We start from the raw sequence: 14,494 nt of genomic DNA, 5'->3' as shown, positions 1-14,494 counted from the left end.
AGTTTTCTAGCGTATAGAGATGATTAATCTCCCCCCCCCCCCCCAATATCATTATGGAATCTCTAATATGTCTTCTATTTGTTTGTGGTCGTCCATTATGCATTGCTTGTATTGGAGACATTGTGACGGCAATTTCCATTTTTGTTTACCACCAGTATGACTTCCATGCGCCAAGCATTGTACGCTGCTGACTTTCGTTGACTTGTTTTCACATTATATTTAATGCAGATACTGAAAAAAAAATGCTGATTTTGTGTCTAATGCGTTTTACCTTGTGTCCTTGCCCAGGGCCAGGGGGCTATTACAGAACGGTTAAGAAGTTTCAGTATGCATGACTTGACAGCAATACAAGGTGATGAGACTGCCGCCAACAGACTCTTCCCATCTTTACCTGAGGCGCAAAAGAAACCAAAAAATACCGAAGGGTCTGGTAAGTTGCTACATCTTTTTTCTATATTTTTGTATAAAAAATGTAACCTGTATAATGTTTTATTAATATGTACTTAGGAGCTTATATCACGTTTGAACACTACTTACGATACATCATGTATGCTGTGGGACGGCGTCTGCCTACGTGCCAAATTTTTCCTTGTGCCCATCAATCCTTTCGTCATATGCGTGGCCGGTATGCATCTGCACACATTGGGGGAGAGTTATCAAACTGGTGTAAAGTAGAACTGGCTAGTTGCCCATAGCAACCAATCAGATTCCACGTTTCCTTTCCCAAAGTAACTGTGAAAAATGAAAGGTGGAATCTGATTGGTTGCTATACCAGTTTGATTTTTGTAGGGGTCGTCCCATGAAGACAACCTATCCCCCATCCACAAGATAAGTGTCCAATCAGTGGGGGTCCTACTGCGACCCACTAATCAAGAGAACAGGGGGCCTGTGCTCCCCGTTTGAATGGACAGCAGACACGCATGCATGTCTGCTGCTCCGTTCAACTCTATGGCAAGTGCTCAGCTATCTCCAGCAGCCTCATAGGGCCTCATAGAGCATGCAGTTGGGGGAGAATGTGCCCCCTGTTTTGTGATTGTTAGGGGCCCCAGTGGGACCCTTGCCGATCAGATGCTTATCTCCATCCTGTGGACAGGGGATAAGTTGTCCTCATGAGACAACCCCTTTAAGGAGCTATTTGATTTTAGCTATTCGTCGTATGCTATGTATACAGACACAGGGGTGGATGAATGAACCTGTCCTTGTTGCACTCAGCAACCAGTCACAGCGCAGCTTCATTTTACACTTTAGGAAATGAAATGTGCGCTGTGATTGGTTGCTGTGGACAAGAAAGACTGGTTATCTTTCAGACAGTATTCCTAAATCTGCTCCATATTGTGTTTCAGTAAAGTTCAGTTGAGTTTTGTTCAGAAAAATAGAGACATCGAGGATCAAATTGTGATGTTTAGCAAAATCAAAATACCATTCATGTAAAACAGATTTACGTGGGCAGATGAACCCGCCAATTTCCAGGAACAAGCATTCATATGGATGCTTGTTCGTCTAAATGTGCTGCCGATCGTAGTAGTGATCATTCATCCCCATACAGAGGGTGGAGGATGCCGAATGTAAAAGCAACTTAGGCTACTTTCACACTAGCGTTCGATCGGATCCGTTCTGAACGGATCCGCTCATATTAATGCAGACGGTGGCTCCGTTCAGAACGGATCCGTTTGCATTACCATTTTTTTTTTTTTTGTTCATGATAGTGCAAACGGATCCGTTTTGACTTTACATTGAAAGTCAATGGGAGACGGATCCGTTTGAAAATTGAGCCATACTGTGTCAACTTCAAACGGATCCGTCCCCATTGACTTACATTGTAAGTCTGGACGGATCCGTTTGCCTCCGCACGGCCAGGCGGACACCCGAACACTGCAAGCAGCGTTCAGGTGTCCGCCTGCTGAGCGGAGCGGAGGACAGACGGAGCCATACTGATGCATTCTGAGCGGATCCGTATCCACTCAGAATGCATTAGGGCTGGACGGATCAGTTCGGGGACGCTTGTGAGAGCCTTCAAACGGAACTCACAAGCGGAGCCCCGAACGCAAGTGTGAAAGTAGCCTTAAAGGCTATGGGCACCTTTGGGGGCATTTTATTATTAGTGCATTGTACTCATTATGAGATAAAGATCATTTTTTAATTTGGTGTTTTATTAAAATGTGGTCCTTTTTTCTGTACAGGGCTGAGATTAGGGTTGCCACCTTTCCCAACAAAAAATTCCGGCCAAGTTAAGCCAAAGGGGGTTTAGTTGTGGGGGGTGTGGCTTAATACGGGGTCATAATGTGGCTCCCAGTATTAATAGTGCCCCCATTAATGCCCTCCAGTAATATTAATGCCCCCCTATTAGTGCCCCCGGTAATAGTAATGCCTCTATTAGTGCCCCCTAGAATTAATAATGCCCCCAGTAATTGTAATGCCTCCATTAGTGCCCACCAGAATTAATAATGCCCCATTAGTACCCCCAGTAATAGTAATGCCTCCATTAGTGCCCCCCAGAATTAATAATGCCCCTAGTAATAGTAAAGCCTCCATTTGTGGTCCCCAGAATCAATAATGCCCCCTCTCCCAAAAAAATAAAAAAAAAATAAAAAAAAGAACTCACCTCAACCATTAGATGGTGCCCGTCTGGCCAGTCCTGTCCTGCACATCCAGTGTGCAGAGAGTGTTCACCATGGTGCGATCAAATGGAAGAGGAGATGTTTTTTGTTTTTGTTTTGTTTTTTCTTCTTAACACAAGGGGGGCACTAAATTACCAGCTTGGCCGGCCGGGTGACAACCCTACTCAGATCAGACCCCCAATCTTCAGCAGACTTTCCCCCCCAAAATCAGATCCCCAATCCTCAGCAGACGCCACAATCGGAACCATCAGACATCAGATCCCCCACCCAGCCACAGATCAGACATAAAAAAAAAAAAAACTTACCTCTCCTGCTCTGTGCGGCGCTGCCACTCGCCGCTGTCTGGTCTTTTTGTGGTCCATACTGCACTGTGAATGAACTTCGCCCGGAAGAAGACCAAGGAGAGGCGAGTACAGCTTATGGACTCATTGCTCCCCGCACCTCTTGCATACTACCACTTTCATAATGGAAGCGGTCATTAGCAGTCGCTCTATGAGTGCGTCTTATAAGGTGAAAATACAATAAATATGATAACCAACATATTTCCTTAAAAAAAAAAAATGTTCATTTATATATATAGAGATTAGAGATGAGCGAATTTCCGCTTATGAAATTTGTTTGTGATTCGTTTACTGGTAAAAGCAGAATCGCGTTATGGATCTTGGAACCGAACCCCAGTTTGGGAAATGTTCTTTTACAGTACAAATTAATTTATGAAGTTAGACTTTGCAAAGCAATAACTTCGGCCCATTGGAGCCAATACATTCTAATACTGTACAGAGCTCCTGCTCCGTACAGTATTAGAACTAAGTTTTATGCGAATCGACTTCGTATGTTTCATCCAAAGTCAATTCGCTCATCCCTAGTCTTATCCTTAGGTCCAATTCACACGCTTATAAAATCAGATTTTTCATGCATTTTTTTACGGGTCTCTTTTTAAACTAATGAAATGAATTTTCAGCTTGAGGTTCTTGAAGCAGATTTGTGCAAAAAAAAAAGCATGTAAAACACACAAAAACGCATGGACCATAGGCGTGCGCACAGGGTGTGCCGGGTGTGCCTGGACACACCCTAATCAAGCCGACTCAAGGTTCTGTAAGGGCCGGGAAGCGCTGAAAGCGCTATACTCCCCTCTTCCTTCCTGGTCCTCGGCGCGCCACTGTGAAGGCTACGCACAGTGTGAGGCCGTGCTGTGACCTCACACTATGTGCGCCGACACAGCAGACTGTACAAGATAGTGCGGGTCTGTATGTATGCATGCAGAGTGTATTTTTGTATATATATATATATATATATATATATATATATATATATATATATGTGTATATAATATATACATACACGCGTGCGGCGTGTGTGTTTGTGCTTTAGGGTGCACACCCTAATGCAATAGGCTGCGCACGCCTATGGCATGGACTTACATGGAGCTGTTTTTTTCTTGCCTTTCATTTCTTTTAATGGGAAATTCAGCGCTGATTCTGCCTCAAGATAGGGCATGCTGCTTTTTTTTTTGCCACGTGTTAAAAAATACCCCAACAAATGCTGCTTCCCATGGAAATGAATGGGAGGCTGCTTTGCGGCGTATATTTGCAGCAGATTTTGAGACAGAAACACTCCGAAATCAGCATAAAAAACTCAGTGTGAACTTGCCCTTAGGTTGCGCATATGGTTCAGATTTGTGTTCAGAAAATCTGCAAACCACATAAAAAATAAAAAAACGCGCATACATCTGGACTATTTATCGAGCAGTTTGTTATGTGTTTTTTGGTGTGGTTTTGATAGCTATTCTCTGCAAATCTCACCCTTCCATTGAAAAGGGTGAAGTCCGCACACAAACAACCTAACAATTAAAGGGGTTGTCTCGTGTCAGCAATTGGCATTTATCATGTAGAAGAAGTTACTACAAGGCACTTACTAATGTATTGTGATTGTCCATATTGCTCCATTTGCTAGCTTGATTCATTTTTCCATCACATTATACATTGCTTGTTACCAAGGTTACGACCACCCTGCACCCCATCAGTGGTGGTCATGCTTGCACGCTATAGGAAAAAATGCCAGCCTCTCTGGTGTCCGGGACCGTGTGAGCGCCGATAGGTTAGTGCTTTTCATTACCACTGATGGATTGTAGGGTGGTCGTAACCATAGAAACGAGCAGTGAATAACGTGATGGAAAAATGAATCCAGCCAGCAAAGGAGACAATATGGACAATCACATTACATTAGTAAGTGCCTTGTATTAACTTCCCCTACATATTAAATGCTATTTGCTGAAGTGAGACAACCCCTTTAACATGCTGCAGATTTCAAAATCCACACAGCAGGTCAATTTTGGCACCGTAGAAAAATGGCAAAGTATACATGAGATTTGTCTAATCTCACACACTTTGCTGGTATCGTATTGCGCAGCGTTTTTTGCATCCATGCGGAAAAATTACTCGTAACCCGCACCGTATGCAGCCGCCCTTACTGTGACAACAGACTTGGTCAGACACATGGTTTACTAACTTTTACTGCAGCGGGAAAACAAAGTCCTCCTTTATAATACATAATCTCACAGCGTGTTAATCTCAACATCATTTGCACAATGCCTGGCTGATATATTGTTATTTTCCCCCAGACACTTGACAAGCCTATCTAGGAAGCTTCATGCTGATAGAATACAATGTAGAAGATGTGAATTCATAAGCAAGTAGAAAGAAAAAAAAAGAAAAAATGGAAGAAAAGCTAGTCTGGAAATCGTTCAGCGCTGCGCAGACATGACTGCAATACACAATGCGCTGCTAGTCTACCAGGAACCGTAATGGTGGAGTCTCACGCCGAGCGCCTCATCCCTGCAAAAATGGGGAAAATCTGAGGCTTCCATAAAATAAAACAGATTTTTGGATTTTAGACTTAGTCACCGTAGACGGTATTACCAGTAAATAGCTATGTGTCTGTAATGGAAAAAAAAGTCCTCACTAATTCTTATGTTCACCGCGGGGACTGCCGTTTCATCAGCTAAAACAATTCAGATGGCTATTGTAATCCAAATAATTTAGGACGTTTCATAATAATCGGTGCGCTCATAGATGTGATGTAGAACGGTTTGTTTTGAAAGGAGACAGGAAGTAGGAAATAATGTATTCCAGATGTCTGCGGTACACAGCGGTTTCAGGGCTCCATTGAATGTCACTTCTGCCACCTAGTGGTTCTTTGTGGAATATATTACAGGAAAATTCTGACGTGTGGTACAGTTTTTATTGTTCATTAAAAAGATTGTTCCATAAAAAATCTATAAAAAGAGAATTGAAGAAAAAAAAAAAAGATTGTTCTAAATAGGAGTGGACTGATTCTGAGAAGGGGTTGGCACTAGGACCCCCACCAGATGTATTACTAATCTTACTGCCTGTTGATATGTGCCATATTTGGGACAAACGCTTGTACTTGCGTACAGCCACCGAAGGAGTGTGCCCCTTTTTTGTTTGTCGTACTTGTATGGAATCTGATATAGGCTGTACTGGGGTACAGTAGAGGTCTAGTAGCAGCCCTACTACGGCGTCTTACAAAATACGTAAGGCTGGAGTCTAAAGGAGAATTCTCACATGTTGTATATCATTTTTATATTGGCATATTCCATAAAATATAGAGGATGCTGGGGGAAGGGATTATCTAGATCCACACAAGGGTATAATATGGATGCATCTCAGAGATGGAGAGTGCGGGGCAATCAGTTACAGCACTAGATGTGCTCACTTCTTGAAAGCATATTCATACTGTAATGATTAGAGCGTGAACAGCCTTTGTTCTCGCTGATCTCTTGGGAAGCCTCCAGTGAGAAGCAAGATTTGCCTATTTTGGCTTTGAATAACCATGAGATTGTTGTAAAAGGAAAAATTCCCACTCAGATTTCCATAATGATCTTGAGTAATAATTTATCTTTGATAGTATGGGTTTATATTCACACTGAGCAGCAAAGATGCGCCCAAGAGCCTCGCCTTTAGGGCTCATGCCCATGAATGTATTTTATTTTCTTGTCCGTTCCGTTTTTTTGTTTTTTTTGCTGACCGTATGTAGAACCATTAATTTTAATGGGTCCCCCAAAAAAAGGAAGTTACTTTGTGTGCATTCTGTTTCCGTATGTCCGTTCCGCAAAAAAATAGAACATGTCCTATTATCATCCGCATTACGGACAAGGATAGTACTGTTCTATCAGAGGCCAGCTGTTCTGTTCCACAAAATGCGGAATGCACACGGACGTCATCCGTATTTTTTGCGGATCAGCGTTTTTGCAGTCGTGTGCCCTAATTCCGTAGCAGCTGAACAGTATGTGTTTTTTCTTGCGGTATTAGCACTGCATGTGAATGCATGTTTTAGCGCATCTGTCTGTCTGTCTGTCTATCTATATATCTATCTCATCTCATCTTTAACTGCACTGATTGACAAAAAACATAACAAACCAAGAAAGAGTTGTTGAAATAGAATGAAACTTTATATGGGGGTCATTTACTAAGGCCCTTTTTTGTAAACACCCAGTTTAGTTGCCAAGACGTTTTTATGTCGTCCTGGCCACTGGAGGAGTAACGGGGGCCGGGTTGTCTGCCCAGGCAAATTCGTTAACATTTATGACTGGAAGCAGGAGTAAATGATGCCGGAAATCTACAGCAGTCAGGGACTTGAGTAGTTTTCACTCCAGGCACACAAACTGCCCGGGGGATGTGCCTAATATATAATGAGGTCTGCATCTCGTAATAGATTAGGCTCATCCTCCAGCTGTGCATGGGGTATCAAAGACTGGCCTAAATTACCTCCTATATTTGTAAATGTAATGATGATATATGTAAGGCATTACAATATTACAGCAAAACAATGTTTTTTTGGGAAAACTGTACAATAGAAAGGAGAACCCTGTTGGGTCACCTCTAGCCTGGATACTAGATAAGATGTGGTTTGGCATGGAGGCATACAGGTTCAGTATGGTATCATGCACATTTGCCCACAGATTTTGCAGCTGGGTCTGTAGATCCTTCACACTTGTAGGTTGCCGAAGCTGGTGTCCCAACTAATGCTTGATTATTTGGCGATAAATCTGGCGACCGGGTAGGCCAAGAAATGGTTGCCGTCTGGTGGAGATGTTCCTGGGAAACCCTGGCTGTGTGCGCGTGAGCATTAAATGCCAGTTGGAAGCCCTGCCATGAGAGGCAACACGTGGCCGAAGGGTGTCCTGCACGTATCTCTGAGCTGTTAGTGCCCCTTGTATCATTACTAGGGGTGACTGGCAGTCATATGTGATGGCTCCCTAACCAGCAGTTGGGACAGTAGGAACGGTATGTTGCTCCACAGCAGAGGCAGGATTGAAGCACTCACCAAGAGGCCTCCATACTGAAACCCAACTGTTGTGGGATCCCAAACAGAACCAAGTTTAGCTAGATTGGCAGACCAGGCAAATAAAGGTGTCACCTGTGTCTGGATGGGGGACAACGAAACTGTGCTTCCACTATGATCCTCTCTTCTGGTGTTCTGTCTGAGCCGTCCGAACCCCGTTCACCTTATGTGCATGCTTCCCCTCTCAGAGTCTAACAACTGGGCAAAATGTCTTCAAGTGCGTTGTAAAGGCATTTCTAGCAGTCAGCAATTTCTCACCAAGAGATACACTACCCAAAAGTAGCCTCTGAGAGCCTATTTATAGGGCAGCGGGAGAAGCACTGTTACTTTCTCTTCTGGCAAGACCCAGAGTGTAATCAGACCACACCAGTAATCATTTACATAACTGCATTCCGAGTGTTGCAGCAATCTGACATTCCTAGCACGGGTGCATTATTTTTTGTCAGTGAGTTTATTTATCTATATCATTTTTCTAATTTATCCATATCAGGCAACTCTAATGAGCCAAGTAGCTAAAGCACCTACTGGCACCCAGAGCAGATAGAAATGGGCATGCATGTGTTAATACCACAAAACCTCTAGCCAACTAGGGCAGAATAAATTGGTGCTTATCCCCCCCCCCTTTCCATATCTCCTTTCCAAGATCCTTTTCTGGATTTTTCTGGCCCACCAGAATACCAGAGGATCCTCCAGTGGGCCCAAGCTTGGACACAATAATGGACCTCTATAAAACAGGACCCTGGACGGTTGTGAAAGACTCCTGTTTTCTCTATCCCTGTATCATATAGTGCATGTACATATAGAAATGTGTTGGTCAGGCTCAGGCATCAAGCCTAATATATTCCTACTTGGAAACCTAAATGAGATAGAAAAAATGATGTAGAAAAAACTGATTCTGTGGCACATTTGGCATCTGTTTGATCCATTTCCATCTGAGATCCGTTTTTTAGATGGATAAAATGCTGCATTCAGGACTTTTTCCCCCGTCTAAAATAGAGATGAGCGACTTATTCAGAAATTCGATTAAGTTGCTTTTGCAGAATTTTCCCCCAAAATTCGCTTTGTAACAAATTACCTTGTCACGAAGCACATTTCTTTCTAAGTAGTGGGTGCAATGACAGGGAGCGGCGATTGCACTGTTAACCCGTCATTGTACCCCTCAGATGCTGCGTTCATACATGATCACGGCATCTAATATAAATAATGAAGTGTAAAAAGAAATAAAAATCATACTTGCACGATCCATTTGCTTGCGACGGGCCGGACACCTCCATCTTGCTTGAAGATCTGGCGTGAAATCTCACGCGGCCTGTGATGACGTTATTACGATTTTTTTTTTGTTGTTTTTTACACTATTTCAGGTTAAATCGATTTGCTACCACGAAGCACGAGGAAATTTGGCTTTGCAGCGAATCGAATTTATGCTGAAATTCGGATCGATTCACTCGACACTACACACAGGATCCTTTTTTTTTTTAACAGGATCACAGTTTTTTTTTTTTGTTCTTCTGACGGATCAGAAGAACGGAAAACGAAACTGTGATGTGAACTCTCTCTAAGGGCTCATACACACAGCCGTTGCCCTGCCGTGGCCATATTGCGGCCCGCATACAGCGGTTCCTCAATACACGGGGCACCGGCCGTGTGTACCCCGCATCACGGATGCAGACCCATTCACTTGAATGGATCCGCAAACCTGGAGATGCGGTGCGGAACGGAAGCCCGGATTAGAACCCCACGGAAGCACTACGAAGTGCTTCCGTGGAGTTTCTGTCCGTGCCTCCGCACCGCAAAAAAATAGAACATGTTCTATTTTTTTTTCGGTGCAGACGGATCACGGACCAATTCAAGTTGAATGGGTCTCAATCCATCCCGGCCGCCGCATGGACGTTGCCCGTGCATTGGGGACCGCAAATCGCAGTCCCCAATGCACGGAATGGCTGCACAACGGCCATGTGCTTGAGCCCTAAGTGAAAGTTAAGACATCCTGCTTCATCATGTGGTTTGGGTACATGCCAGATGATCTCCAGCCAGGCAGAAAATACCAGTAATTATTAAATCTAATTGTTGGCAGATAAATTGTGTCATGCTCATTCAATACTACTAAGAGGACCTGTCACCGCCCCTTACATGTCTGTTTTAGTAACTTCTTCCATTGCCCGTGCAATAACAATTCTGTGGCATCTATTCTTATATCTCTGTGTTGTGTCATTCCTCTGTTATTCCTGTTAGAATTTTATAAATCAGTTGTTAACAGTCTGCAATAAAGTCCAACAGGGTGTTATCAGTTTAATGGTATGTCCCTGCACAGCCTGACACTGGCAGCACTGTTTGCATAATGTCAGACTTTGCAGGGACACACCCCTAACTGGTAACACCCATCTGGACCTTCATTGCAAACTGCTAGTAATTAATTAATAAAACGTCAAGTAGGAGCCACAGGGGAATGGCACAACATGCAGTCATAAGAAAAGATGTCATAGAGGGGACTGCAAGTAGCTACTAAAACAGACAGATGTCAGGAGAAGTGACAGGTCCTGCATACATTTTCACATGTCATTTGTCTTGCCTTTAAAGGCTATGGACTCCTTGGGGGACAATTTTTATTATTATTGCATAATACTTATTTTGAGCTAAAAATAATTTTTTCAATTGGTCTTTATTAACAATGTAGAATCCTTTTTTGTGTACAAAGCTGAGATGCTCTACTAGCTGCCTGTGGATTTCTGTCTTTTCCGTCATCTGGGGACTCCTTATCTCTGCTCTCTGACATTATAAACACTCACTATAGCTCAATCATTATCTTATTGATAATAATGCAGCTTAAATAAGTGTTTATGACCTGTTGGTAGTTTAGAAATAAGGGTTATTAGATGACCGGCACAAAGTGAAAGTGAAACTACTAGTCACACAATTAGAAAAACAGTTATCCTTTTTTGACAGAACAGCTCAATATTTCTAATAAAGGCCAATTGAAAATATGATTTTTAGCCAAAAAGTAGTAAAATTCAATCATAAAAAAATTGCCTACTTGTGCAGCTAGAGTATATGGGCTAGAGGTTAGATATTGGTATCATATTAAAAGGGTTTTGCCAAGTTGTGAAATTATTTCCTATCCACAGGGGATGACTAAATGATTACTGGGAGTCTCACCGCTGGGACCCCAACCAATCTTGAGAATAGGGGTCTCGTCCCCTGATCTGATGGAGCAACAGATTTATTCCCTCCCTGTGGGACTGCCGGAGACAGCCGACTACAGCACTTGGCTATTTCCAGCATTCCCATAGAGAATGAATGGCGCAGCAGGGCACATGCCTGACCTGCAGCTCCATCAGATTGGGGGAACGGGGCGCTGTTCTCAGAATCAGTGGGGGTTCCAGCAGTTGGACCCCGAGGGATCAGTTAGGGTAAGGATAGGAGAGTGGATACGGGATAACTTCTACACTTTGAACAACCCCTTTAAAGCTCAGAATCTTAGCATTTTTTTACACAAGTTTTAATTCCTGGTTCTAAAACCTGCAAGTGACATCAGGAAGAATGATCACAGCCTGTTACTGTCATCTGTCACTCTGCACACGTTGAACTTTTATTTTTAGGCGGTGTTGTGAGTCTCAAGCTCTGTTTGGTTGAGACTTTTAACCATATGCTTTACAGTTTATATATATATATATATATATATATATACACATATATAACATATATATGGGATCTGTGTGTTGACGTGGGTTGTCGATGACAGATTTCACAGGATTCATCAGTTTAAGGCTACATGCACAGGAACGTATTTTGTTTCCGTGTCTGTTCCGTTTAGTTTTTTTTTGCGGATAGGATGCCATTCATTTTAATGGGTCCGCAAAAAATTCTGACAGCACACCGTGTACTATCTGCATCCGTATGTCCATTCTGTAGCTCCGCAAAAAAAATAGAGCATGTCCTATTCTTGTCCGTTTTGCGGACAAGGATAGGCATTATTACAATGGATCCGAAAAAAAAAACGGATGCCATACTGACGTCATCCTTTTTTTTTTTTTGGCGCACCGCAAAACACATACGTTCATGTGCACGTAGCCTAAAGGAGTTTTCTGATATTTAAATACTGATGACCATCAGTATCTGATTGTGAGGATTTAAGAAGGCAGCGGCACTCACAGGAACGTTAGTGCCTTCTCAAACAGCTGATCCGCATGGGTCCCGGGTGTCGGACCCCTACCCATCAGATACTGATGACCTACTAGGAGGAATCCAATACTGTTTAATTTCCATCCAAGTTATACAGTTACTGGAATGATTCCCCAGTACCAAAATAGAACATACAAAACAAAAGTCCTAGCCCGTCTGGCTGCTAACTAACTAAATCACTGGTCATTGATTTCCATCTGGATTTTGAGCCAAATCCAGGAGTGAAGGCTACACAAAGATAAGGTATAAGGGAAAGATCTGCATCTGATCTGTGTTTAGACCCGCACACAGGCTGAACATTGGCTGTGTAAAGCCTAATCTCCAGTGTTGAGCAGGTCATGCAGCTTGCAGGCGCTGACACTGAATGAGCATCTCAGCCTTGTATTTATCCCCACAGTAATGAGCCCAGCAGAAACACAGACCTGTCTTAGGGTAGTGGAAAGCATTGTACTGGAGTGGGGGAGGAATGGCACATCCCACTATCAACACCTATATGCCATACCATAAATATCCAGGTCCATAAATATCTTTAAAAAAAGTGTAGTTTGCTAAAACCACCCAGCTTTCCAGAATTTTTTTTACCTTACCCGTCTGAGCATTCTGGGTGAGATGTACACCCCCTCCAGAACTCCTATATATATGAGTTAATATGACTAATGCTGCAGTATCTCCGCCCATGGCTTGTAGGCTCTGTGCATGCAGCGTCCTAAGGGAGCTGACAAACGTTCAGGTTTTTTTATGCAGTATTTGAAGCCAAAACCAGGAGTCGATTGAAAAAAAACTGGAAAACTAGTATTTGCCGGAATACTTTCTCTCCTGTTATGATCCACATTTGATTTTGGCTTTAAAAACTGCATCAAGAAGCCTGAACTTGTGTCAGCACCCTAATGGTTAATTTCCACTTTATACCACACTGGTAGAAGTGTTTAAACCATATATTCCTCCTCCTGTCCCCCAGCTCCTGTTAGTCTTGGCTTTCTCTAATGTTTTATCTTTCTTTTAGAAAGATCCACTATTCCAAATTCAACAAGGCCCTTGCCTGTGAAAATCTGTTTATCCAAGACAGACCAAAGAGCTGTCCGGCATCGCTGTGTGTCTCTCATTCCAGCTTGTCTAGTCTCTTCTACAAAGGATCTCCAAATACAGCCTGCCAGCGCCTCCTGTAAAGACGGTCTCCGACCATGGCCTCCTAGCATGTATATACATATATGGAGCGAGCGAGTCTGTTTAACTTGCCTGTCCTCATCCTGTGACTGGCTGCAGATTGTACTTTCCATATTAATGTGAATTATAGTACACAGCTGCCAATTGTCCCCGACGTCCAGACACGGTTTGGGGTTTTCTAACTTTGTCCCTAGAAATATTTCTGCTTAGCAGAACATGATATTAAATACTGAGATGTTGCCAAGGGGCATCATTGACCATGCCAGTCAAAACGAAGGCACAAGGGTGTAATCTGCTGTTCTGTATTCTATCGCGGTTCATAAAAGCCAATCATAAACTGCTCTTAAAGAGGTTATCCGAGACTCAAAAATGTACCGCATATGCCGCTCTGGTCCCCGTGCCCTGTGCCGTTTCTGGTCCCCGCACCGCCGCTGCTGCTTCTCCCCATGCGCAGATGAAAACATCCACTGTCGGGGAGGAGCAGCCAATGGCAGACGGGGACGAGCCTCCCTAGCATTGCAGGTGGCGCTAGGAAGGCTCGTCCCCATCCCCACCTGCCTTTGGCTGCTTCCCCCCGACACCAGGTGTTTTTATCCGCACACGGGGAAAAGCTGCAGCGGCGGTGCGGGGACCAGGCGCAGCGCAGGGAACGGGATCCAGGTAAGCATATTCAGTGTGAGGGGTCGGGCATATGGAGTACATTTTTTTTAGTCTTGAACAACCCCTTTAAAAGGGGACAGTAAAGACTTTGTGAACCTGCAATTTGAGCCTGGACAGAGACTGACTGTAGGAGTGTTCAATAGGATTTCAGAGAGGAAGTCCATAAATAGTATTTGCCCCCATGATAATGACTATATGTTACATATGACCAGTTCTGGGAACCTCCATAAGCATTTACATATCAGGCTTGTGTTCACACGTTGTGGATGCGCAGCGGCTGAGGTGTTCCCGCGATGTGGCTAAAACAAACTTCACCTAAAAGCACTTTCATTTAGCAGCATTAATAAGCAGCCATTCATCCTGATGGGGCTTTTATCCGAAGTCAGGCTATAAACTGTGCCGGTGAGGTTTTGGATGCATCAGTGGGCACACCTCATATGTGCCCACCCTTATACATACATACATGCAATGATGTCTTAATGGATAACTGCCTATACTGCAACAGAAAA

The 14,494-nt window shown here is 43.4% G+C and overlaps 1 protein-coding gene across 1 annotated transcript in view; it reads left to right on the top strand.

Annotated features, from left to right (window-relative positions):
- Nucleotides 1-14,494, top strand: part of REEP3 (receptor accessory protein 3) — a 151,442-nt gene that overhangs the window by 131,230 nt on the left and 5,718 nt on the right. Inside the window, exon 6 of the mRNA XM_044297378.1 lies at nt 289-430. Within this exon, the coding sequence (XP_044153313.1) occupies nt 289-430 (142 nt within the window). The remainder of the gene's footprint in view (nt 1-288; nt 431-14,494) is intronic.

This window comes from Bufo gargarizans, chromosome 6 (assembly GCF_014858855.1).
Source record: "Bufo gargarizans isolate SCDJY-AF-19 chromosome 6, ASM1485885v1, whole genome shotgun sequence".
Classification (NCBI taxonomy): Eukaryota; Metazoa; Chordata; class Amphibia; order Anura; family Bufonidae; genus Bufo; species Bufo gargarizans.
The sequence above is the reverse complement of the archived record's forward strand: the minus strand, read 5'-3'. Positions and strand labels throughout refer to the sequence as shown.